This window comes from Rhynchophorus ferrugineus, unplaced genomic scaffold (assembly GCF_030347505.1).
Source record: "Rhynchophorus ferrugineus isolate W39M unplaced genomic scaffold, kcgeb_rfMv2 rfM8, whole genome shotgun sequence".
NCBI classification, from domain to species: domain Eukaryota; kingdom Metazoa; phylum Arthropoda; class Insecta; order Coleoptera; family Curculionidae; genus Rhynchophorus; species Rhynchophorus ferrugineus.
Genome location: NW_027472587.1, coordinates 18972755 through 19000391, shown reverse-complemented (window position 1 = coordinate 19000391; position 27637 = coordinate 18972755). Strand labels below are relative to the sequence as shown.

The 27637-nt window shown below is 32.9% G+C and overlaps 1 protein-coding gene across 2 annotated transcripts; it reads left to right on the top strand.

Annotated features, from left to right (window-relative positions):
- The first annotated feature begins 211 nt into the window (after positions 1-211).
- LOC143200509 (cysteine sulfinic acid decarboxylase) lies at positions 212-27637 on the top strand. Of its 2 annotated transcripts, XM_076410947.1 has the most exons (7): positions 212-489; positions 4544-4772; positions 4828-5047; positions 5111-5234; positions 7941-8193; positions 22377-22568; positions 26759-27637. In XM_076410947.1, the coding sequence occupies exons 1-7, from the start codon at positions 221-223 to the stop codon at positions 26936-26938; spliced, it is 1467 nt and encodes a 488-aa protein (XP_076267062.1). In that variant the 5' UTR covers positions 212-220; the 3' UTR covers positions 26939-27637. The 2 variants fall into 2 exon arrangements, with proteins under 2 accessions (XP_076267062.1, XP_076267063.1); XM_076410948.1 differs by lacking the exon at positions 22377-22568.

The following is a 27637-nucleotide window of genomic DNA, read 5'->3' as shown; positions in this document are numbered from 1 at the left end:
ATCACTTCTAATTCGCCGTTATCCACACTACACAAAAGAAGCATCTTCATTAATCAGAACGGGACTTGATTTAAAAATAATTGAAAATTGTCGGAATAAATTGAACGGGCACTAATCGCCGACAATTAGCTTAATCAGGAAACCCAAATTAGTCACGGGTTTCGATAAAAGGGCTGGTGATTTCTGTCGGCACTTCAGTCTTTTCGAAACGGTTGGAGACATGGACGATTTCAGGCCGTTGCCCAGCCGAGAACTACACGCGGATTTCTTGAAGAAAGTAGTCCAGTTGTTGTTCAAAACGGTGGTGTTCACCACCCGGCAAGATAAGGTTATTCTGTGGCGCTCGCCCGAAGATTTGGAAAAGCAGTTCGATTTCGAGGTGAGACAGAATGGGGAGAGCCAGGAGAAGTTGCTGCAGTTGCTCAAGGATACGGTGAAGTACAGCGTGAAGACCGGACATCCTTATTTTATCAACCAGCTTTTTTCTGGGTGAGTAACAAATTAATTTATTACTACTATACTGTTGTACTTGCTTTAGTATACAAGCAAGGCGAATATGGGGCTAATACATCAGTAAATGCTTCTCAAATTAAAATAAAACTAAACTTTTTAAGCTAAAGCTAAGAATACACTTATACAGTAAAGAAGTTCATGTGCTTTGGTTCGCTTCAGCTTTCTGATTTCCTGCGTGCTCTCCAGTAGCTGTATTGCTTCCACATTACGTGGAAGTGATTTCACTCCCTCATTTCATGTTTTAAGGTGAAATCTTGAATCACTTCGTATATACATTTGATTTTAAGGTCATCGTGCAACCCCTCGATGGTTACGTAGCGACTAGCATTAGTAATTATTCGAAGAACTTTGCTTTGGCAGCGTTGAATTACTGATTACTTTAATGTTTTATTGCAAGCCAATATTTGTACCACAAGTTATTCAATGATTAAGTAAGAATTAGAGACATTGATGGTATTTATATATCTTTGGGTTGTTCTGATTTACTTAATCGGTAGTAGTCGTTATATTTTCATTCCTAACATATTTATTTTTTGTTCTATAAATGTCTTATTCCTAATAGCCTAATGTAATTAAAAACACCAAGATATCAGTTGAAGTATCAACAAATACTTTACAATCAAGCTTCCAGTTTCTTTGTCTTAAAGAATAAAGAACAATGATGATGACTTATCGTATTTATCCAATGAAATCGGATTTATATATTCACAGAAATTAATTTATTTTCATATTTAAGTCGTAATTAACGATTTACTTGCTAAAATAACAGAAAATACAACAATCTGCCGCGATAAGTTGCACACAAAACAGAGCATAATACGCCAGTATTCACTAACGAATGATATATAGTTATTTAAGAAATATAATATAAAGAATGTGAATGATATGATCACCTGATATATACAAAATATTTATTTATTAATAAGTCTGCAATTCTTCGCACAATATATTTGTAGAGTGTCTGAATAGTTTTCAACGTTTTGTTGTTCTATTCTTGTTCCAAAAAATATACAATAATTGTTTCAATAATGTTGTTGATGGAAACCTACTCCTCATTCACTATTCAAAAACTCGTTATTAATAGTGATAAAGCCGTGTAAAAATTAACAGTAATATTTTATAGAATATAAATATGGAGAATATTCAAATATGAAGTCGTTCTATATATACAAGTAACATAAAAATCATGTTTATTCACTTAAAATTTTGATTATATTATATATATTATGAGATGCTATTATAATATATTTTCTGTTAATTATTGAGATAACATTTCCTTTTCTGGTTGTAATTTGGATAGCAATATATATCGTTCCTAGTGCAGTCATGAACCTACCAAAGATAATTGTTAATATTCTACTATTTTCTTAAGGGTAGAGAATATTTTTAGTTATTATTACTCAATTTCACAAATGGCTGTTTTAGCTGGGTATTTGTGAATTTAAAATGTCATATTTTATGAATTAGGTTTTATACTATATTATGAGTTAGTTATTCAGCTAACATCCTTTTTTGTAGTTGTAATTTGGTTAGCTATACATTATTGTAAGTGCAATCATATATCTGACAAAGTAAATTGTTAATATTCTACTATTTTCTTAATGATAAGGAATATTTTAGTTATTATTACTCAGATTGTCAAATGACTGTTTTAGTTATATATTTATTCATTTAAAATTTTGATCATATTTTATAAGCTAGCTCTTATACTATATACTGAGTTAATTATTTAACTAGCATTCCTTTTTGTGGATATATTTATTCATTTAAAATGTTAAATTACATTTTATGAGTTAGCTATTATACTATATCATGAGTTTATTATTCAGTTAACAGTCTTTTTTGTGGAGGACGATAAATTGTTGCTAGTACAATCATATATCTACAAGAGTAAGTTGTTGATATTCTACTAGTTTCTTGACAGCAAGACATATTATTTTCAATAAAACCCTTGCGAATCACTTCTTTATTCAATTAAAAAACGATTGCTCGTTCAATATCACCATCAGCCCGTTACCAACATCGGCCGATTGCTCCGGAATGCCAACTATCAATAAGGAACGCTCGACAGTACATTCGAGAATAAGATGTTTATCTGTAACAATCCAATCGAAGCGATCCACTCGAATCCGTCCGGTATCCCTTCGGGGGTGAATAAATCTCGGCTGTCGTGGAAGCGGCGGAAACAAATTTCGCTTTTGTGAAATATTCAGCGCGTCCTTTAAAATTTGATTGAGATTTTTGGTCGGTCTATGCCCGATATTAAAACGCGATCTCGTTCATCCTCGAAAGATGATCGCCGAGACCGTGTCTCTCGCGTGGCGAATCACGGGAGAGTAGGGGGGAGCGCGTAATCCCCGTAATAACAGCCGAGGGGAGGGGGGATGATTCGTGTATTGACGTAATAAAGACGAGTTCGTGTCGGCGATTTCGTTTCTTTGTGAGCGGTCGCATGATTTGTACAGAAGGAACATTATTAGGATATTCTGGATATTAATTTTTTGTTGTTCTCGTATAGTAAGTGGCCAATATTGAGATTATTTAGTTTTCTAGTTTAATTGAGTTTCTGTAACAAATGATTAGTAGAAGGTCTATTATATATATTTTTATTTTTATCTGTAATCTATTTCTATCGCATTAACTACCAAAAAAAACCAAATACAGTTTTATAACGTTCGTTTTAGTAATTTTAATATTATTATATTAATTTTCTGCATTAGAAGTTTCTATACGTTGAGGCATGCTCTCAATATATGTTTTCGTATCTTCCTGGAGGAATTGTGATGCTATTCTCTAACGAGCGTTTCAATTAACCGCTGCTCCATTATAATCACTTCCTTTGCAGATCATAAACTCATCGTTGTTTGTGGCCACCTTTGAAGATAATTATATTCAATAAAAAAACTAATTTTGCATGTGTTTTGCTATGGTAGGCCGGACACTTTTCAATTGACCAATAAACTATAAGGAGTACTGAACCTAATAATTTGGTCACTTACTGTATATTTACCATATTCATCAACATCTATGGCATACCAATTTCTCAAATTCCCCAATTTTTGGAGAAAATCTTGCTGATTCCCCACTAATCGTCTCAAAATTATTTTAAGAAATGAGATTATTAGTCCCAACTATTAGAATTATCTATACCTACTAGAGATAGTTCTTAATATTCTGCTAGTTTCTGGATAGTAGAAAATATTTTTAGCTATATCAAATATTATATAATTATATATACTAATATATAGTCCATATTATTACCCATTTTCTCATATGACCGCATTATTCTTGTTTTTCTTCTTACAAAGACATCTAAGTTTTTCTGATCACTTGTGTCTTATGAGCTGTCTATAACTCATTAAATGTGGTTATCCACGGCACCTTCTGAGTTTCAATGATTTCCAGTGATCCTTCTATTTGAATAGAAATTTTGACGTAGATCCTACCAAATATCGTGGAAGCTATGAATGGCTTTTCATCGTTGTAATATTGCAAAAAACATTATATTTAATCAATTGATTTGAATTTTTAATATATATATATATATATATATATATATATATATATATATATATATATATATATATATATATATATATATATATATATATATTCAAAAGAAGCTCGATACTTAGGTTGCATACAAGTCAACGGCAATAATTTGCGAAAAAGGTTGTGTTAAGTGTTTCGTAAGATTTAGAAACAACTTATTCATCATAAGTTGTTCAAATGGCCTGAATATTATCTCCACTCTCTACTATCAATAACTGACAAAAATGAAGCAGATGTTTAAAAAAAAGGTAGTATTTATTAATAGGAAACGTCTTGCTTTTTGGTTTTGCAAAAATTAAGAGAGATTGACTAAGATTAGGAATACCCAATTATTATTTGTTGCCTCTGGCTTAGCAACCGATACATAATTTTACCTGAAGAGTGATGAAAAGATCATCATCGATTAATGTTTGACAAAATCAAAATTAGTTTTTGCAAAACAGTTATTTCTTCATTTTATTTATGTCTTATGTTATAGGCTGGACCCCTATGGATTGGCAGCCCAATGGTTGACAGATGCCCTCAACGCCAGCGTTTATACCTACGAAGTAGCACCGGTATTTACGTTAATGGAACAACATATCATCAACGAAGTATGTAAAATGATCGGACCACAATGGAGTGACGGTATATTCTGTCCTGGTGGTTCTTTCGCAAATGGATGTGCTATAAACTTGGCCAGGTTCCATCGATACCCTGAGATCAAAGTAAGATTGAAAGCAAATAATATCAGTCACACTGTTTACGTTCTCTATTTGTTAGAAAAAGGGAAACAAATCTGCCCCACCATTGGCAATATTCGCCTCAGATGAATGCCACTACTCCATCTTCAAGTTCAGTGCATTGTTGGGTCTGGGCGAAGATAATGTGGTCACACTAAAAGCTAATGATGTAGGTCAAATAGTTCCTGAAGATTTGGAGCGGAAGATATCGGAATGTATTGAAGAAGGAATAGTACCTCTGATGGTTATCGCTACCATGGGTAATTCTCCTACACCTAGAAATACAAATTATGCTTTCATTGCTTTTTTGCTTCCTTTAACAGGAACAACAGTTAGAGGAGCCTTCGACCCAGTAAACGAAATATCCGTAATATGCAGGAAATACAACATGTGGCTTCATATTGATGCAGCTTGGGGAGGCGGGCTTTTGTTTTCACCAAAATACAGGTACTATAATAGTATAACATAACATTAAGTACTACAGCACTAACTAATAGAAATGACCAAGTTTACAGATTTCAGTTTAATAACTATAAAGCTTAATACATTACTTAGAATTAACCCTACATTATTTCTTCGAGGAAGCAATGAACAATTCTTTATTCTTAACCACATTATTCGGGATTTATTATTGAATGACGATTTCTCCATTCAAAAATTGGTAGCATTAAATAGCAATTATCATTAGCATTAAGTCATAGATCAATTGAATCGTTATGGCTTCAATTTTAGGTAATTTTAACGGTTATTAACATTCATTTATTGATAATGTTTTGATGATTTAAGAGGTCACCTTGTCTAGCATCGTGATTTTTTTTGTTAATTGCTGATAAACTGATTACTAGATTTGCGCTAAATAAAATGGTAAAGTGATTTTTCAATATTCGTTGAAAACTTGAGACGTGATCTGCTGTACAAACTTATAATCTAAATCTTATTCTAGATACTATTCTAACTTATTCTAAAGACTATTCTAATTTCCGTTATTTATATTAGTAGTCTCTATAGTTTGGTCATATATACCGTATATTTGGCACCTTAGCCAATATTATGCTGACAGGTCACCAATAACGTCAAAAATCTTTCTGAAAGAAGAATTTTTACGTTCAAATATACAGAACAATAATAAATATCTTAATTTATTGGTAAGGAATTTGGTTCTGAAATATCTTGACTTTAACACCAAAATACCTGAAAGTGCAATATTTTTGCCTAGCTAGAATTGGAACAAGGGTGAAATAAGCAAACACTTCCAAAGGAAGAAGAAAAAATTCATTCTGGACTACCTAAAAAGGATTTTCAAAGTTTTAGATTGGTATGTAGAATAAAATCCATTTGGTGTCTTGCTACTTGCTACAATTCATCAGCTGTTTTCTTGACATGAGTGTCTTGCAACTTTTTAGTCTGAAAATTTTTTTTAATTTAACAAACTCATGGCATACATATTGCAACTAGTTATTCACTATTTAGAAATGTTTCCTTAATATTGTTGTTAAAATCCATATCTAGTATTTCAGACACAATTTTAGTTAGTATTTGATGGATGTACTCTATATACATATAAAGCGTAACACAGTTTTCATATATTACTTAACTATATTAACTAAAAGAATTCTGTGCTTTCAGCTTCCTCGTTGGTACCCTTAGATCTTTGTGGATGTCATTTTTTATTATACCATGAGGCTTTAGCAATGTTGCGAAGTACTTTCTTGGTGCTATCTTATAGTTACAAAATGTAAGTTCATACTGGGGTCAAAATTTGTTTAAATAATAACGATTCTTTGTAGAGTGATAACTAGAATTGTTGTCTAAGCAACCACTATATTTTTGAGCCTCATATGAAGCTCATTTCTTTTTAATATACTGCGAAATATGCAGTAGCAGAGTCTATGAAGTATAAATCATGGTAAAATATTAAACGGTTAGTGCCGAAAGATTATCTGTAATATTTAATACATTATATATTCTAACTGCAGCTCTATAGTAGTAAGTAGGTAGATAGGTGGGATAAGCCGGTAGTTTTGATCAGTACTCAATATTTTTAGTCACAAAATAATTTTTCGAATACACCCGTAAATAATCCCTTCTCACAGTGAAACTATTGATGACAGCTTTTACTATTTTTGAGAGAATATTCCATATTTTGTTACCATATAAACCTTCCCTGGATTTCCATAAAAGGTCCAAAACCAAAACCAGCTAAATCGGTCCATCCGTTCTCGAGTCTTAGCGAGACTAACGAGCAACAATCCATTTTTAAGATTAAACAAGCCGAAATAAACCGGCGTCATCACACGTCAGGGTCCCCTCAAACCAATTTAACACCCTGGTCAAAATAATAGTTCGCAGCGTTCGAGCGTTGAACATAATTGATAAATTCGCGAAAACTAACGCGTATTATTTCTAAAACACGACGCTGCGGGCGAAATTCGAACAATAGACGCCGATAATTCAACCCGAAAGGCCGCGTCGGTCAAAAGCGGCTATGCAAATTTAAATCCGACCTTTCTCGGATAGTTTTCTTCGCACTATCCGTTGTTTTTCTCGCAGAAAAACGAGAGAGCACTAAATCAGTCGCCGTAAACCCCGACCGGGAACACAAAAGACAGTGGCGGGCGCTACCACACTCACCCCCAGGGGAAGGGGTAGGAAGGACGTGCAAGTCGAGCGTTAATAATACATTTAATTTTCGTCGGTTGGTGAAATAGCTCCACTTTTATATCCACGTTTCGGTGGAATGGGACTGTCGTAAAAGGACGTCGGATTCTTGGTAAACTAGGGTCGGATGATGAAGCCGGAAGCGCGATACGAACGACATAAAGTAAACCTGTACGAAGGCATTTGCAGCTGGAACGTCCATGCACTAAACTGGGTGAAAATTGGGTTAGTAAAACGTATTGCGACTATGAAATTTTTGCGGTTTATATAACAGAAAATATATGTATATACGATCTGATTTGAATAGGGATATATATGAAACTAAACAAATCTATAGAATACATGACTTTTTGCATGTTTTTGCATATAGATTACAAGAATAATTATTTAGAGCTTTTAGTAAAGAGTAGAATGTTTTCCAACTCTAACGTTTTACTATAAATATTTTGTGGGCTTCACATAGATATTAAAAATATGCCATTACAACTGTTACAGATCTAAGTTGAATGGTATAGAAAATGCAGATTCCATTGTCATCAACCCCCATAAGCTTCTAGCAGTTCCCCAGCAGTGCTCCATGTTACTCGTTAAGGATAAGAAGATCCTCCACGAATGTCATTCCAGGGGTGCCGAATACCTATTTCAAAAAGACAAATATTATGACGCTACCTATGATGTAGGAGACCGATATTTACAGTGCGGAAGAAAATGTGACGTCTTCAAGTTTTGGTTCATGTGGAAGGCCAAGGTAAGATTGGTCAATTACTAAGGAATAACTCGAATATGTTCAATGGATTTCATGGATCTTTCGGGTAATATACCTGAGATATTCAGAACAATATCAGTGAGTCGGGTAATAGTCAAATACATTGTTTTTGTTGTTATATGAGCTTCGCCGCTTTTAGACTTTTTACTTTGGGAAAATTAAATTAAATGTTGGGTTTAAAATGAGGACACACATTCATTAAACATTCTAAAATAAATTATCTGAAGAGAACATAAGAAAACGAAGTGTTTCTTAACAGATAGCTTTAAAATCGCATCTATCTGGCAACACTTATTCAATGAAGTCATAATATAGCGCGTCTGAACGTTAACATGCCGGATTTAGTCGGTGTAAACTTCTCCAGTTTCCAGAAGGTCCTTCTCGTTGAACGTCAATCTAATTGTTCGTTAAAGAAGTGGATGAATAATTAATCATTAAACAGTTTTGAGTTATTTACGTTAGACAAAGAAAATATAGCAAAGGAAAGTTTATTTTTATTCAGATTCCATATCAGTTAACTCTGAAAAATGTAATAGAGAATCAAAAGAAACAAGTAAATATTGAAAAAAATAATTAGGATTAAGATCAGGAATTAGGAGGAGAAGCTTCCCAAACTCCTGAAAACCTACATCGACGCTAGGTGTTTGATAGGACTGAAGCTACACTATTATGTCAAACTATTAATTCAACTAAACCGTTAACAACTACTTTAATTGAACCAGCTCATATAAAAAATTTCTATATCAATAGGAAAAGATTTAAAACTTCAAAACTTTAAGAGAATCTCGATGATTACGTAGGTTCCATATTAATTAATACTGAATAATTTACTAGTGAATACCTGAAAAAAAAAACAAGACCGAAATAATATTTAAAAGAATAAATAAGGGCGATGGAAATTGAATTACATACGATGATAATATGCAAAATAAATCGTGTTTAAAGCTTTACAAATGGTTTCAAAGCCCCATTGACCGCAAGTGTTAAATAGAAATAAAGAGGAAATGTTCATCATAAGCTAATCTATTATGTCAAACTATTCATTCGATAATTTATTGTTAATAACAAACTGTTAATATGACTCTTTAATATTAAGAACTAGTAAGAGTGGATTAGGTCATTTAAAAAATAACTGGTAAATAGAAGAGATAACAAAAGAAGCTCGATGCTTACATAGGTTCCGTATTAATTAACAGTGAAGAATTTATTAGAAAATGGCCATCATAAACTGCTCTATTATGCCAAGTTATTAATCCGACTCTGCTGTTAACAACTAAAGTGGCCGAGCCAACTGAATTAAGCAATCTCTGTCACTGATCAGTAGGAAGGTCATTATTCTCCCCCAGGCAAGATTGATACGACTACCATTTGTTATGCTCTCTGGATTTCTTTCCAATATAAGAACCATGGACACCACAGACCTGAGTCTAGTCACCCGTTAAAAGGAGAACCATAGAATTGAATAGGAAATATTCATCATAAGCTGCTCTATTATGCTCAACTGTTAATACGACTCTTTCCTATGAACAACTAGTGCGATTGGATTAGGTGATTTAAAAATAACTATGATTGATTAATAGGAATAGACGGGACGTATATAGCTTCGTATTAATTAACAGTGAAGAATTTATTAGAAAATGGTCATCGTAAACTGCACTATTATGTAAAACTATTAGTTCGACTCTGCTGTTAAAAACTAAAGTTACTGAGCCCACTGAATTAAGCAATCTCTGTCACTGATCAGTAGGAAGGTCATTATTCTCCCCCAGGCAAGATTGGCACGACTACCATTTGTTATGTTCTCTGGATTTCTTTCCAATATAAGAACCATGGACACCACAGACCTGAGTCTAGTCACCCGTTAAAAGGAGAACCATAGAATTGAATAGGAAATATTCATCATAAGCTGCTCTATTATGCCCAACTGTTAATACGACTCTTTACTATGAACAACTAGTACGATTGGATTAGGTGATTTAAAAATAACTATGATTGATTAATAGGAATAGACTGGACGTATATAGCTTCGTATTAATTAACAGGGAAGAATTTATTAGAAAATGGTCATCGTAAACTGCACTATTATGTAAAACTATTAGTTCGACTCTGCTGTTAAAAACTAAAGTTACTGAGCCCACTGAATTAAGCAATCTCTGTCACTGATCAGTAGGAAGGTCATTATTCTCCCCAGGCAAGATTGACACGACTACCATTTGTTATGTTCTCTGGATTTCTTTCCAATATAAGAACCATGGACACCACAAACCTGAGTCAAGTCACTCGTTAATAGGAGAACCATAGAATTGAATGGGAAATAATCATCATAAGCTGCTCTATTATGCCCAACTGTTAATACGACTCTTTACTATGAACAACTAGTACGATTGGATTAGGTGATTTAAAAATAACTATGATTGATTAATAGGAATAGACTGGACGTATATAGCTTCGTATTAATTAACAGGGAAGAATTTATTAGAAAATGGTCATCGTAAACTGCACTATTATGTAAAACTATTAGTTCGACTCTGCTGTTAAAAACTAAAGTTACTGAGCCCACTGAATTAAGCAATCTCTGTCACTGATCAGTAGGAAGGTCATTATTCTCCCCAGGCAAGATTGACACGACTACCATTTGTTATGTTCTCTGGATTTCTTTCCAATATAAGAACCATGGACACCACAGACCTGAGTCAAGTCACTCGTTAATAGGAGAACCATAGAATTGAATGGGAAATAATCATCATAAGCTGCTCTATTATGCCCAACTGTTAATACGACTCTTTACTATGAACAACTAGTACGATTGGATTAGGTGATTTAAAAATAACTATGATTGATTAATAGGAATAGACTGGACGTATATAGCTTCGTATTAATTAACAGGGAAGAATTTATTAGAAAATGGTCATCGTAAACTGCACTATTATGTAAAACTATTAGTTCGACTCTGCTGTTAAAAACTAAAGTTACTGAGCCCACTGAATTAAGCAATCTCTGTCACTGATCAGTAGGAAGGTCATTATTCTCCCCCAGGCAAGATTGGCACGACTACCATTTGTTATGTTCTCTGGATTTCTTTCCAATATAAGAACCATGGACACCACAGACCTGAGTCTAGTCACCCGTTAAAAGGAGAACCATAGAATTGAATAGGAAATATTCATCATAAGCTGCTCTATTATGCCCAACTGTTAATACGACTCTTTACCATGAACAACTAGTGCGATTGGATTAGGTGATTTGAAAATAATTATGATTGATCAAAAGGAATAGACGGGACGTATATAGCTTCGTATTAATTAACATGGAAGAATTTATTAGAAAATGGCTCTATTATGCCAAGCTATTAATTCGAATTGGCTGTTAATAACTAAAGTGACCTACCATTTGTTATGTCCTCTGTATTTCTTTCCAATGTAGGAACTATGGATCCCATAGAAGTGAATCCAAAAAATTATCAACTGTCAACAATCTTTAAATAAATTTTTTATGGCTGAGCTTATAAAAAATATTTTACTCGGTTAGACCAAATATTTATTGAGCGATTGAGCTCTATATATGTTTAATTTTTTTCTATTACCAACGTTATCGAAGCTTCAGTGATTCGAACGCGTCCACATATTTCATATCCCCTAAGTATTTAAAAAAGACCGTGATAATATGTGAAAAAAAGAGTCGGAAACCCAAAGTGAAAAAAAAATGCTTATATTAAATAAAGCTGGGCGGCCAAGCATTAAAGCGATAAAATTATCGGGCGACTGCTGCGGCTGAATAAGTCATTATTGGTATCGGGATTTTCGGGACCAAATCTGGCCCGCTCCGATAAGAATATTAAAATTCAATAAAAATTACCATTCAACCGCGAGCAAATTTGTATGAAAAATCGATGAGAAGCCCGGTCGCGCGCCGTGAATGGAGGAACGGGACCGATTGTGCAGGTCGTTGCAGTTTTAATATCCTTACTAGACCGGATGAATGTTCGCGTAAATGAATCACAGAGCGAACAGCGACAAATGCAATTACAGGGGGAGGAATTTTTCATTTTTCCTAATATTATAGGATATTTCGTTAATATGGCAACAGCGCCTGGACCTTACGTTACATTTTAACTGTTTTTTGATACCATTTCAATTCAATGTAATGTTTTTTTTACAGAAACAGTTAGGAAACTGTACAATTAAAAATTAACCATTGTTTGAACGAATTAGACGACTCTTTAGTACTTTAAAATAGTCTAGTGCAACCTTGGATACCAACTCACAGGTACAAGGCGTGAAATTATGACTTCGCCAAACGTTGTCTTCAATGAATCGTTAATAACATCAGCTATACATGTCGTCTTGTTAAAACCACATATCCTCCACACTGAAATGATTGAACTCAACAAACAAGAAGTCGGTAACTAAGTGAACAAAATCTTATCTCGAACCATCTTTCAAAAAGCTTGGAAGCTCCAGACGTTCAGATTATTATTTCAGTTCAGTTATTTTTTTTTTAATTTACTATTATATTATTGATAGTCGCTACAGACTAACTTATAATTTATTTCTGCTGTGACCTGAAACTGGATACTTAGCTATAGTCTATTCAGATCTTCAGCTAATCCGCGTCATCTGAAGTGATGACCCAATGGTGCCGCATCAACTGTGAGTTTTAGTACATTTTGACTTATAGCAAAATTCTAATCAAAATTAAATAATTAAACAATAATACTGTCATCAAATATAATTTATTTTAACTTTACAGTAAATCAAATGCATATATTATCAAGGGGCTTAAAACTACAATTAAGTACACAGTTATAATGGTTTGTGGTTAGGGTTGCGTTTAATTATATTTACAATGAACTCTTTTCCATACCACCTGTGAGTCACAGTTCTAGGAGCCTTTGTAGTTGTATCCCCTGAAGGCCTAATCTATCTAATTAACAATTGTACTGTAAAAAATTGCAATTAACATTGCATTTAACAAAAATTATTTAATATTAGCAAAGATTCTTACCTCTCTAATAAATTTTAGTGGCAACAGGGGCCTACTATTCAACTCATTAGAGACGCAATCTGTTTTGTCTGTCTTTAGAATTTTCTATCACAGTAATAATAACTTACTATTGACTATTGTTTTGAATAATTTTGCAAAGGTTTGACAACCGGACGACTTTGACAGGCTAGTTCAGTTGTTTTAACTGTTTTTTGATACCCTTTCAATTCGATCTAATGTTTTTTTTACAGAAACAGTTAGAAATAAAACTGTACTATTAACAATTAACCATTGTTTGAACGAATTAGACGACTCTTTAGTACATTAAAATAGTCTAGTGCAACCTTGGATACCAACTCACAGGTACAAGACGTGAAATTATGACTTCGCCAACGGTGTCTTCAATGAATCGTTAATAACATCAGCTGTACATGTCGTCTTGTTAAAACCACATATCCTCCACACTGAAATGATTGAACTCAAGAAACAAGAAGTCGGTAACTAACTGAACAAAATCTTATCTCGAACCATCTTTCAAAAAGCTTGGAAGCTCCAGACGTTCAGATTATTTCCAGAAGTTTACATACAATAGTAAAGAAATGTCTCAACATCGCGATTCCATTACTTGTTAGACAAAAAATTAGTTCTCTGTGGCGCAATGCGACTATCCCAAGCGCAAGAAGTCGTGTATTAGCCGAGGAGAGATAGCTATAGATATCTGAATATTTATGACCATGAAATCTTGTTGTGGATATCGTGGGATCAATGTAGCAATGTATACTGTATTAAGACCAGCTAAACCCGAATGAAATTGTTACTGCAGATATCTATCAACGCTAATTGAACAAACTGAATGACGTATTGTTACCAAAAATATCAGCGATGGCAAGTAACCGAAGCACTCACCAGATATAGCGCCTACTGATTACCACTTGTACAGACCAATGCAGCACAGCTTAGTTGCCATATCATTTCGAAACGCTGAAGTAGTGCAAAAATGGATCGACCATTGGATCACTGCCAAACCAACAATGGTCAAACCAACAACACGTCGAAGAGGAAATAAGTATTGTAAACCAATGAAAGTAGAGGTATTTTATTAACTAAAATAATTAGTAAAAGATCAATAATGGATAAATCAATAAAATCACTAGAAAAATAATGATATTTTTTCTAATTCGTTCGAATAGTTTTATATATAAAGTATATTTAAATATTATATTGTCGCCTATTGTTTATAAGCCTCGCCAAACATGCAATGGTTCTACAATGTGGTGGTTACGTTTGTACGACACGATGTCCGAGGTCTGAATTGAAATGGCTCAAAACTAGTATGAGAATATCAACATTGTGCCACCTATTCCCCTAGCGCTAACGCGAATTTACCACAGCCGGTTCATTATTTTTACGCCAAGTATTAGGATTACATTCTAATATAAAGGAAAACACGTAAAAGCTTTTTGAATAAATAACGACCCTGGATATATAGCATTGCTGTTAAAGGTGCTTGTTATTATGGTATACGTGATATTATAAATTGCGAGTTATAAAAGCGAGTGATTTATTGTTTATATTACGAGCACTGTTGCTTTTTTTCGAGGATAGTTACTAATAAAATAAAGCGGAAAATTTTTTTTAATAAAAAATCCAATAAAATTTTATTAAATTCAGTATAGGTTCGGCAAGAAATAACGCTGTAAAATGTCTCGTGTGATTACTCGTTAGCTTGATTACACTGTCAGTTATTACATTTGTAAAAAAAATGTTTTTTTTTAATTTACTATTATATTATTAATAGTCGTTACAGACTAACTTATAATTTATTTCTGTGGTGACCTAAAACTAGATATTTAGCTATAGTCTATTCAGATCTTCAGCTAACCCGCGTCATCTGAATTAATGACCCAATGTTGCCGCATCAACTGTGAGTTTTAGTACATTTTGACTTAAAGCAAAATTCTAATCAAAATTAAATAATTAAACAATAATACTGTCATTAAATATAATTTATTTTAACATTACAGTAAATCAAATGCATATATTATCAAAGGGCTTAAAACTACAATTAAGTGCACAGTTATAATGGTTTGTGGTTAAGGTTGCGTTTAATTATATTAACAATGAACTCTTTTCCATACAACCTGTGAGTTAGAGTTCTAGGAGCGTTTGTAGTTGTATCCCCTGAAGGCCTAATCTATCTAATTAACAATTGTACTGTAAAAAATTGCAAGCGTTTGCATTTAACAAAAATTATTTAATTTATTATTTGATATAAGATTCTTACCTCTCTAATGAATTTTAGTGGCAATAGGGGCCTCCTATTCAACTCATTAGAGGCGCAATCTGTTTTGTCTGTCTTTAGAATTTTCTATCACAGTAATAATAAGTTACTATTGACTATTGTTTTGAATAATTTTGCAAAGGTTTGACAACCGGACGACTTTGACAGGCTAGTTCAGTTACAAGATCGTACTTATCAGACAACATTGTGTCTCTTTTTAAGCAGAATAAAATGAATAGGAAAATATTGTCTAATTCTAAAACAAACATACCAATTGCAACAGGCAATACATTAAACATCTTGATGACGTATGTACAAAAGGACTTTGAATATACTGTCGTTGACCTTTGTTTTCTTCATCTGGGTTCATTTAATAAACTTTTTCTTAATTAACTCTAAACTTCCTGGCTGAGAGGTTGGACTTCCTTCCAGTCCTTTATGCTAGGATTTATAATAAATTTTTTGGTCCTCGTAGACTCTTCCAATGATATCTGTGATCCTATATACGTGGTAAATTGTCGAATGATTGTTCATAAAACCAAATTAATGTTCAGTTATTAGATTTCTTCTATCTATGATTAGCTTTAAGCCTTTTAAGAGAAGTTTTTCAAATACTTAATAAAATCTAACTCAATAAACACCTGATTCATCCCAAACGGAGCTCCAAACTTACTGCTATATATTTTACAGCCTCCCGGCCACAACCACAACTGCACCAGGTTCATCATGCTTTATTTATCTTCCAGATAGCATCAGGACGATACATTAAAAGCGCCTCTTGTATATTTTAGTGTTTGCTTAATTTCGCTTGCAAATAAAAAGCGATCTCGGAGCCAGTAGGTGCTCCCACGAAAACGGATGGGAATATGGATGCAAATGCGAAATTTACTTAAATTATATTCGCTTTTAAAACGGTCTGTTTACCTCGCGACCGTGAAAAGGGGCACTTCCATTCCGACGTTAGAGAGGGTAAATAGTGTTTTATTAAAAGGTTTTTTTCTCTCGGATTCGTGTTTGAGGAACGGTTAAACATCATCGGTCTCCATCAGGAATATCGTCGTCGAGAATAGTTTATATTAATAGAGGAATAATTGAGTTTGGCGAATAAAATAATTCGCAGTAACTAACAAGGAATTGGAAACCTAAGCCGAAGTCATTATACAATATCGAGTCGAATACTGCCACGTATATTCTGTACAATTACACGCATATCTATGCACATAAATCTTTTACACCCTACAATAGGATATTTTACAGTTATTCTCTATAGATGATATACTCTACATCCAGAAAGTTTCATTCAGTCACTGTCACCTTGTAATAACTACAGTGTTAATTTCCAATCTAAATCTAGTTTATAGTTCCACCATGTGTCAATTTTAAGTCAATCCCTCTTTCCACATTTCTAAACAGTTCCTGCTTTGTGCACCTTTCTTGATTTAGGTGTATATTTTACTCTATTTAATGTGGCCGCATTGTTCAGCCATTTGACCTATTACCTATCATTTTTTGAAGCCAAAATATTTTCTACTAATGCTAACAACTGATTTTCGAACGAGTGCAAACACTTATGGTGCATTTTTCCATGCTAGTCGGTCTTAAACTTGGAGGAAATTACTAACTCTGGCCAAGGAATAAAATCACTCATATTTCTAGCATAAAGAACAACAATTAAAAAATATTATTATTAAAAAAGCCTATTTAAATGGTCCTATCTAACTTTTACCTCTTTCCCTCAATTTTTATTGTCTTTACGCTCCTTTTATTAGGGTCTTTCCCAGGGTGATCTAATATTCCATTTTGAAACAATTTTGACTGTACACAAATTGAAATAACAAATCTTGCCTGAAAATACTGTTAGATCCCTTCGTGTCATCGTTACATTATTTAAGTGATGATTTAAAAGTGTATAAAGAGATAACTTACATCCCTGAAAGAGCTGCTGTTTAAGACATAAACAGAGACCAATACAATAGCTCCTCCAGCTCCTAGATGATATTGACGTAGTCAGAATATTAAAGATAATAAACATATTTGATCTAGTTCAATTGAGTTAAAACTAAAACTCAGTGCACCTTAAAAACAGTGACATAAATATTAAGCCCAAAGTGTCGATCGTCGGAAAAGTACTTTGTGACTTTAAATCCATAGAACAATAGTATTTTTTATTAATCTACTAGACGACAACAATCTGCTGTACAACTTATAATCTAAATCCTATTCTAGATACTATTCTAACTTATTCTAAAACTATTTTAGCTTATTCTAGAGATTATTAAATCTCACTCTATGTGTCTATTAATTAGTTCGTATGGTAGTTTGCAATACACTATCATCGCGAATCATTAACTGTTTGGCGAGTGCATTGGGATGGAATAATAGTCTTTCAGAGTACTTCGCACTAACACTCCGAATCACACTCGTTATGGGTTCTATGGGTATATCGCACTAAATCAGTTTGTTGCTCTGAAGAATATTTATGTTAGATTTGCTGGTTGTACCCCACAGTTCAATACCATATGTCCAAATGGGCCCAAGTATTAACTTATACAGCAAAACCTTGTTATCTAATAATAATTTAGATTTACGCTCTATAAGCCGGTACATTTGGTTTAGTTTAAGCCCAAGCTGTTTGCATTTGATCGCTATATGTTTTACTCCATGTCAAAGGTCGATCTAAATGCATTCCCATATATTTAACGTTGTCTGCTAGCGGAAGTTCAGATTTATTAAATTTTACTGAGGGGAATGTTCTTCTACAAAGGGTGAATGTCACATGAGTAGATTTTGTCTCATTTGCTTTGATATGCCGCGTTTTCAACCACAATTCGGCGAATAGTATAAATAAACTAATTTATTAGTCTTAATTTGCTAGATTGATATCATCAATAAAGAACATTGTATAAGAGCTGTTGGAAACAAAAACTAATCACTATACCTTTAAAGGTGACCAAATTCTTGTTCTTTTTCATTTTACATGACCAGCCGACGATGTTTTATGTCCGTACATGAACTTCCCAAGAGCGGCGCAACAATTTAAGTCGAACTAAGTGAATTTAACGCGAAACACGGACATAAATCAACTGCTTGTGAAGCTGATATAAAAGTTGGTCGGCTCATTTTCTCGTTCGTCCATTTTCTAAGATATACACGGGGTTTTGTTAGGACGCGGAGCTAAAAACGCCATATTTCATAATTAACCTTTGCGAGCCGACCTAGCGAAGCCCGACATAAAAATGCTGAAAGGCGAGCAGGTTGAATGAGAAACATACCACCTCACTAAGAGTGGACCATTATCGTAAGTGTAGAGTCACTACGTTATTTATCGCCTGGTTCAATATACAGTTTTTCCTAAAGATTTTTTATATTTTCCTTTTTTACCGAACGGTTTTAATTTTAATGATGCTCGTGATAATATATCTTATATTAGATATGCTTAGTACTATATTAATTTACAAATTAATGTATTACTACTGTTCTGTTATACGTACACTAATATACAAGCAAGGCGAGTACGGGTTTAATACATCAGTATGTATTTCTCAAACTAAAATAAAACTAATCTACTTAAGCTAGAGTTAAGAATACGCTTATACACCTAAAGAAGTTCGTGTGGTTTGGTTCACTTCAATCTTCTGATTTCCTGCCTGTTGTCCAGTAGTTGTATCGCTTCCACGTTGCTCTCTCTGAAATCTTGTATCACTGTGTGTATTCATTTGAGTTCGAGGTCATTAATCATAGAACTTTCTTTTGGGTGCGTTGGATTACTAGTTGGTTTGATGTTTGGTTTGACGTAGGTCGAAATAGGCTTTATGATTGACTGATAAACTAATCTCTTTGATTTTAGGTCAAGTTTAGAGTATCTTCCGATTAACCAGTACAGTTTCTAGACTATAAGCCTAATGCGCTCTGCTTTTTGTCTAACACGGGATTTCCAGTTTAACTTACTATCGAGGTATTTGGCTGATACTGCGAGGAATCGGGCATCCGTCAATATAATAGGGTTTAATTAGGTTTCTGTCATTTTGTCGCAAAGCAAAATTAATATGGACAAATTTGGAGCTATTACACTGTATTTTCCAGTCTCTATTCCATTTGCAGATCTTGTTGATCGCTACTTATACTTTTTCTACAACCTCAGACAGAGGTACATCTTTTGCCATGGCAACTGTATCGTCAGAAAATGTTCCAAGTACTGTTTCTTTTATTGTTGGAATATCAGCAGTATAGAGACACGTGATAATGATGCCACCTACCGGATCTGGTAGTAAATCAAGCCAATTCTCCAATTAGTTTTCCACGCACAAAAATTCATCAAAATCGGTCCTCGTTAGTGTATATTATTTGTTTCATTGTAAGTTTAATTAATAATTAATTACCTTATGTAATGGATTTTTTTTATTTACCCTATGTACGCATAGGATAATTAATTTCTATCTTAATTAGCCCTAATTTCATGCTCTTGTCCATGTCCTCCCTATATTTTCATCGTTCTTCCTTTATTTCGCCAAGCACTGTTATTTATTCGCCTTCAAAAACTTCAGGTATTATATTAATAATCGTGTCCAACATTTCCTATGTTCCCCTTCCCATATTTAAGCTTCTTTCAATCTTCGCATTCCTTCCAGTTCTGCACTTGGTTTTCTTCAGTTTTTTTTTCCGGAGTGGTATGTTCTTCTTTCTCGTTGTTTATTTTGCATCAATATCACACCGAGTCGAGCTTTTTTTTCAAAATTTGTTATGTTGCCAATAATTGCTTCTGCGTCAGATAATCTCTTTGTTATTATTGTCAGACCACACCTCTGTCGCCTATATTCACGCTTCTTTTCCTCCTTAATCTTAAAAATAAGTTTGAATTTAATGTTCGTTGAGTGAAGTGAGTTTCACTTTACAAATTTGTTTTCCACTGCTACAAAAATGAAAAATCTAACCAACTTAACCTGCTGCGTTGTCTCTCTCTGGTATTAAAATTCATATTAATCAAAATTTTATCCATATTTTCCTACAACTTTTTCTTATATTCGTAACAAAATTTTGTTACCGCCCGCCTCAAAAGAACTCTATTGGTTTGCTAAAAATCCAATAATTCATTTATTTTAGCACTTCTTGGCCATTTGAAATCGTGTGAAAAGCAAAGAAACCGCTATATTCGAAATGGCATGTTCAGTATATTCCTATGGTAGTAATTTGGTTGCTTCGTATGTTAAGATGTCTGAAAGATTTTTGAGAGTTTGAGTTGGGTTTTTATCTAATATGTCTTACATTTCATTGTCTTCGAATTCCCTTGGTTTTCTAAGTCATTCTTACCATTGACATTAAATTAACCACTTTAAATTTATCAAAACCAACTATGGGAAGTAGCATAACCATAACATTCTAAAAACATTTGATGATTCCTTCAAATCAAACACCAAATATTCAATAATTAGAACTCGTATGGAAATAATTTAAAAATACGGATTTCGTGCCTTCGTTGCTCAGTTCCTACTTTTAAAATATCGAATATCCCAACTACAACGCGATCTTGTACATATTTCCGTCGCCGCCCACCATCCAGTAATAAAATTCAAATTTTCAACCGCAAATTTCCACCGCGGCAGAAAGGAAATCGCCACGAAAATACCATAAAAGCATTTTCATATACTCCCGCAGTTTCTTTTACGGATGAAAAAAGATTTTTACCGATATGGTCCACAAAAAGAAAGGTTACGCCCGCTTCCCCTTTTTCATCCAGCATTACGGGAGATTTAAGTTTTTTTTTTCAGCTTCCTTGTCCTGTTCAAACAGGAATACATTTTATGCCGTTGAATTGGCAGAAAAGAATTTTCGCCGTTATAACGTGATTTAACTACGATGTTTTTAAGAGTATTCGGACTTTAACAGAATATTAGGACCAAGTTGCATTTTCGTCGTCTGTCACTTTTGTTTTAAAATAACAAATAAAGAAATAAATATACTCAGAGTCATCCCTATCGATTCCAAACCGGAATAAGTGGTCATAATACATGAGGTACTGCTAAGACTGAACGAAAATGATACTGCAGTTGCTTACCAACATCAATTGAACAAGATGAAAGACCTATCTTGGCAAAAAATATCAGTAATAGCGAGTAACACACGAAAAGTCATCCTCTTGCAGGGCAGAGCTCGGTCACGTTGCAATAATTGTCAAGAATACAATTCTGTACCTGGCGCAACTTAAGATCGACACTTTTTAAAATAGTATATATTTTGAATTGGGCTGATATTATTGTTGTGAACAAATTACCGATATTCAAAATTTACTGGCTGGTTCCCGTCTTCTAATATTTTTCTGCCGTGGAACGAAAATAAGAACTTATTTGGGGTTTATAGCGATGTATAATTTCATTTAAGTCCATGATACCGTCAATGCAAGATAAAATGTCTAATTATAACACAGAATTATTAAAATTATGTATATAAATCATCCAGTGCAACTAAAACAACTACATCACGCGGGGATTTGGACCGTTTTAGCGCGTACTTACACTTTATTCAAAAATTCATTATTTCAAAAATCAATTTTTCTTGCAAATATATTTTCCCTTTGTAGAAATAACTTTTATTTCAGGTAAAGTAAATACATAGAATTGTTATAAAGTGGTTTTTGAAAAATAGTCATACAGCCTATGATGATTCCAATTTATTCTTCAAAAAAAAACTTATTAAAACTCGACATACCAACTTAAATATTAAATATATCAAATTCCTGTTTTATATTCCTGTATTATATTTGTTCCGGACGAGTTTTCCGATAGAATAAATGGAAACTTCATTACAATTGGAGCCGGAACGCGTTTCTAATATCGTCTTAACATCATATTTACACAATGCACGGCGGTAAACACGAAAACTGATGATTATTCGTATTATTTCCCAGGGCGCCGGCGGCTTCGCCAGCCACATCGACGTCCTCATGGACCTGGCCGCCTATTTCGAGAGTCAAGTCAGCCTGCGGCCCGAATTCGCTTTGGTCTCCGAACGACAATACATGAACGTTTGCTTCTGGTTCCTGCCGAGATATCTGAGGTCGAGGCCGAACATTGCCGACTACCACGCCCAATTACAAAAGGTTAGAGCCGTCATTACGAGCCCTCGGCCGTTTTTTCCCTAAATTTATTAGTTTTACCATCGGAAAAATGGGGTCGGGTGGCACAATGGAACTTTGTAAATACGAGATACTTAGCTGTACTCAATAGTATCCCTCAATAGTATAGTACTTAACTGCCCCTATACTATTTTACATAGTTCGTTCAATAAAACAGTGTACTAACGTCATCTGAATTAATGACGTCAAAACGTCGCAATGTTGCCGGATCAACTCTGAGTTCATTTTGGCTTTGGCATACAACAAATTTCTAATCTAAATAAAATAATTAAACAAAAATACTGTTATACAGTGTAATTTATATTAACATTATAGTACATCTAATGCATATGTTATCGACTTAAAACTACAATTAATTATACAGTCGTAATAATTTGTAGGTTAGGGTTGTGTTTGATTATATTTACAGCGAACTCTTTTCCACAACACCTATAAAACAGAGCTCTACGTTTTTTTTTAAGTAGTGTCCCCTGGGGGTAAATCCTAATTAATAGTTGTATATCTAAGTAATATATTTTACTTTCATTAAAGAATAATTACTTTTTACGCTTAATATTATTAATAATAGCGATCATGGCATTATCCATTTGTTGTATATCACATATGTAGTGTAGGTAAAGAACTGGCCACAGTACACTTCCCTGGGGTACACCTGCTTTAACTTATTGTGTTGTACAGTAAGATTCTTCTTGTTTGATTCTAAACATTTTGTTTGTAATGTAAAATGTTAATAGTTGAGTGTGTTATTTTTTAATTTTTTGTTTAATATGTTCTATATCTCTAGAAAAGTTGATGATATGTTAATAAAAAATAGAATTTATGTAGAATTTTATACTAAATAGGATAGTGTAACGTTATTATGTATATTGCTGTAACCAATAGTAAAGATGTCTGCTCACCAATAAGCGTATTTGGGTATTAAATTTTGATCTTTCCCTTCTAAATGTGAAACGACACAATATAGATCTCTAAAATTACCAGTACATATATAAAACTAAGTGCTTTATAAGATGGTGTGGTTACGTTTACTATACCTTTGAGAGTTTTAAGAAATTACCGATAAAATATCTTTTTCGCTATATACTTAATAAACCCAATTTTGCTTATATCTTAGAAACTAATAGCCCTACGTGAAAAATAACGTTATAGGCGATTTTCTCATCACAAGATACATAGAATATGAAGATTTCGTCTCATTTGGAAGTCAAAATTTTTTTAACAATTTTTGCGTATATATACTCAGGAAAAATAGCGATTTTAGGCCATTTTCAAACTTTTCCGTATAACTCTGATTTAAAGGAGGATCGAGAGCCAAAAATATGACTACTTATGTAAAATTAAATGCCAAATAAGGTGATAATGTCATTTTTGAATAATTCAGAAATAATTAAGAAATATGGATTAAAAGTTTTTTTTGCTGAAAATTATTTTAATTCGAATTTTACTCCTATTTCAAAAACTATTTAATATAGACCAAAAATAATGGTTTATATGTTTTTTTCACCGCTTTATTTACCAGATTTGAAAATTTTAGTCCATTTGGACACCCAAAATTTTTTGGATTTTTTTTGCATAAAAGAGTGCTAAAAAATCGAGTCTCAATCGAAATTGAACAATAATATTACAAAGCAAACATAGCTGAGTAGGCAAAACTACCTATTTGGTAAGGGGCCATAAAAATTTCCTGTAAATATGCTTCCATTTTTCCTGAAACTCGCGTTCAATCGTTCAATCTAAATGCCTGAAGCCTGAGTATTTATGTAGAAACTCACTTCCAGTAAGATAGGTAACTTTTCTTCTATTTATTTTTACAACTGTAGAAAACTCTACGATATTTTAATGGAAACAAAAGTACTTATAGTCTATTCAAAGTTTTTTTGTACATACGTCATCAAGATGTTTAATGTATTGCCTATCGCAATTTGTAAATTCTTTTCAGAACCAGACAATATTTTCCTTCTCATTTTATTCTAGTTAAAAAGACACACCATGCTGTCTGATTAGTTCAATCACTTGTTGAAATCAATGGTGATAAGAGGTTATGACTATAATCTATTAACTATTGTGACTGTATAATTAACTGTAGTGTTTAGATGTAGTATAATGTGAAAATGAATTATACTTGATAACATTTTTATTCAGATATTTTATTTAGATTAGAATTTTGTTGTGTATCAAAGCCCAACTGAACTAAAACTCAGAGTTGATGCGACAACATTTCGACGTTTTGACGTCACAAATTTGGATGGTGAATGTACAAAATAACTTTGAGTAGACTTGACAACATGTTATAATCATATTATATTTACAGCTAAAAGTTCTACGAAATATTAAAAATGATATTTGTTCAGTTACCCTACACATTTTTTTAGATACTTCTTGCTAAATCTAGAAAAGTTATTATAATATGATAATGAAAATATCAGCATTTATGTAGAGTGTAATGCGCGAATAGATAATATAGTTATATTATGCATATATTAAATATCTGGAAGAAGTTTACAAAACCACTGTAGAATACTCAGGAATCTAATATATAACTATTACTCTTAATTTTAACTTAAGTAGTTTAATGTCTTATTTAAAGACTTATCTTTGTCCGTATATGTCTACGAATATCCCTATTATATGTAAGAAAAGCTCATATAATAATAGGTAGTTGCGCTGGAAGCAATTTCCGTTGTATTGAAATCAATGATAATGATTTACAGGCAATTGAAGTCGGTTTGTTTTAATTTAATTTATTTTGCCAGTACCTACCAGAAAGGTAAAAGAAAAAACAAGGTTTTTGAATTGGGTTATAATTAGAGATGTCCAATGGAACATAAATATTCTATGACAACCCAAAGAAGAATAGATGTTATGCTATAACCATACAGCACCCTCTGTATTAGCCAATCATTGCATTTTCCTCCAATACAAAACTGATTTGGGATGTGAGAGCTTCACTTTCTTCGCATACTAACTCCTAACCATAATAGATTCACGACACCAAACAAATGGAATACATGAATTGTTTGCAAGTTATCCGGTACTTATACCTGTGATTCTGTACTGACAGAAAATCATTTTTAACCAAAAACAAACAAACCAAATAATGTTTCACTTATATTAAATGAAAGTATCTATAATATCTAAAAAAAAACTGCTGGCTTAACATATCTGGATTAGATATAAACTCCGAACTTAGACAGATCACCAATTGACGACCTCCTTTAATTGCGTCCTTTATCCCGCCTCATTCTCATCAATATTTTCCTTTTATTTCCATCAATTAAACATTTACGGCCGCATCGGTGGTCTTAAACGCTCAACATAATGGACAATCTGGCGCGTTTCTTTCTCCAATTTTATGACAAACAGACACATCACGATAGCTGCGGTAGGATTGGCGCTGGTTTACTTTTATAGCCACCCTTAAAACGCCATGATCCTTTTAAGGAGGGCTCTCCCGATCTGGCTAAACTCCGGTTTCCAATTTTATTTACATAACACCATATAGGGTCAACAAAAGTGAGTTTTATACATATACATACATATATATATATATATATATATATATATATATATATATATATATATATATATATATATATATATATATATATATATATATATATATATATATACGCCCTTATTCCGATTGGAGTCGCAATTATTGATCCTGCAGTATGCTGAAGTCCGCATTTCGTATTTCGAGCGCCATCTATGTGTAGAAGATGGAGTATCGTTTGTCTTTTTGCTCCAATAATAAATAGCTCGTGTTTATTATTACTTAACAGTATATATCATAATATTATTGAGAAATCTGGAGTTTCTTTTCATCCAGATCAATGTAGAACTCATTACTTTCGTTGCCAATATAATGGTGCTGACATCTATGGTGATATAATCACAAATTGATCAAAGATATCTTTATTAATAGCGTTAGTATTGTTCAGTTTGTATTAGATTTAAAACCAGACGAATAAATAATAATGTACATGAGTTTTTATAATGGAAATACGGAAATAAAATGTTTATTATACAAGAGGTGCCATCTATGAATAAATTTTCTTTACGAATTGTGCTGAACCCTAGCGGTGGACTGTCGCAACTCCATATAATCGATACCACAGAACACTAATGTTTACATTTATGATTTATGTCCACAGGTGGCGCCGCAGATCAAAGCCGTCATGGTGAATCACGGGTCTGTGATGCTGAACTATCAGCCTCTGAAAAGTTTGCCGAACTTTTTCAGATTCGTGTCGCAGAATTCATCGCTGACAACGCGGGATGTTGACTTCATACTGGACCATATAGTGGAGATAGGCAACTCTCTATTCAAATGAGGAAGCCGTGGGCTAGGGGTGTTGGCCACCGAAAAAAATATAGATATTTCGATATATCGATATTTTAAAAAATAACGATATATCGTTTTCGATATTTAAAAAAATATATCGATATTTTTTTTGTAATAAGTATAAAGTATATCGATATTTTACAAAAAAAATATATCGATACTTTTAAAGAAAAATAAAAATAGTAAAGTAATAGCCTAAAAAAAATATTATTTAACTTTAAATAATTTTTTAAAATAACGATATATCGTTTTCGATATTAAAAAAAAATATATCGATATTTTTTTTTGTAATAAGTATAAAGTATATCGATATTTTACAAAAAAATATATCGATACGTTTAAAGAAAAATAAAAATAGTGAAGTAATAGCCTAAAAAATATATTATGTAACTTTAAATAAACATTTAAAATTAAATAAAACTATTAAAGGTTTATTAAAAATGATATTTAATTTATTCGAAAAAAATATCGAAAAATACCGGCTAAAAAAATATCGATATAACGGCCAAAAAAACATCGGTCGAAAATATCGATACTTTTTTCAGAAAATATCGAAATATATCGATATTTTTTCCGTATCCATGCCCTGGGCCACGCTTTATTTTGATTGTTCTTTAATAGATCTGGAGTTATTCTTTTTTCTTGAGGTCGTTATTACATTATAGAATACACCGATACATCTCATAAA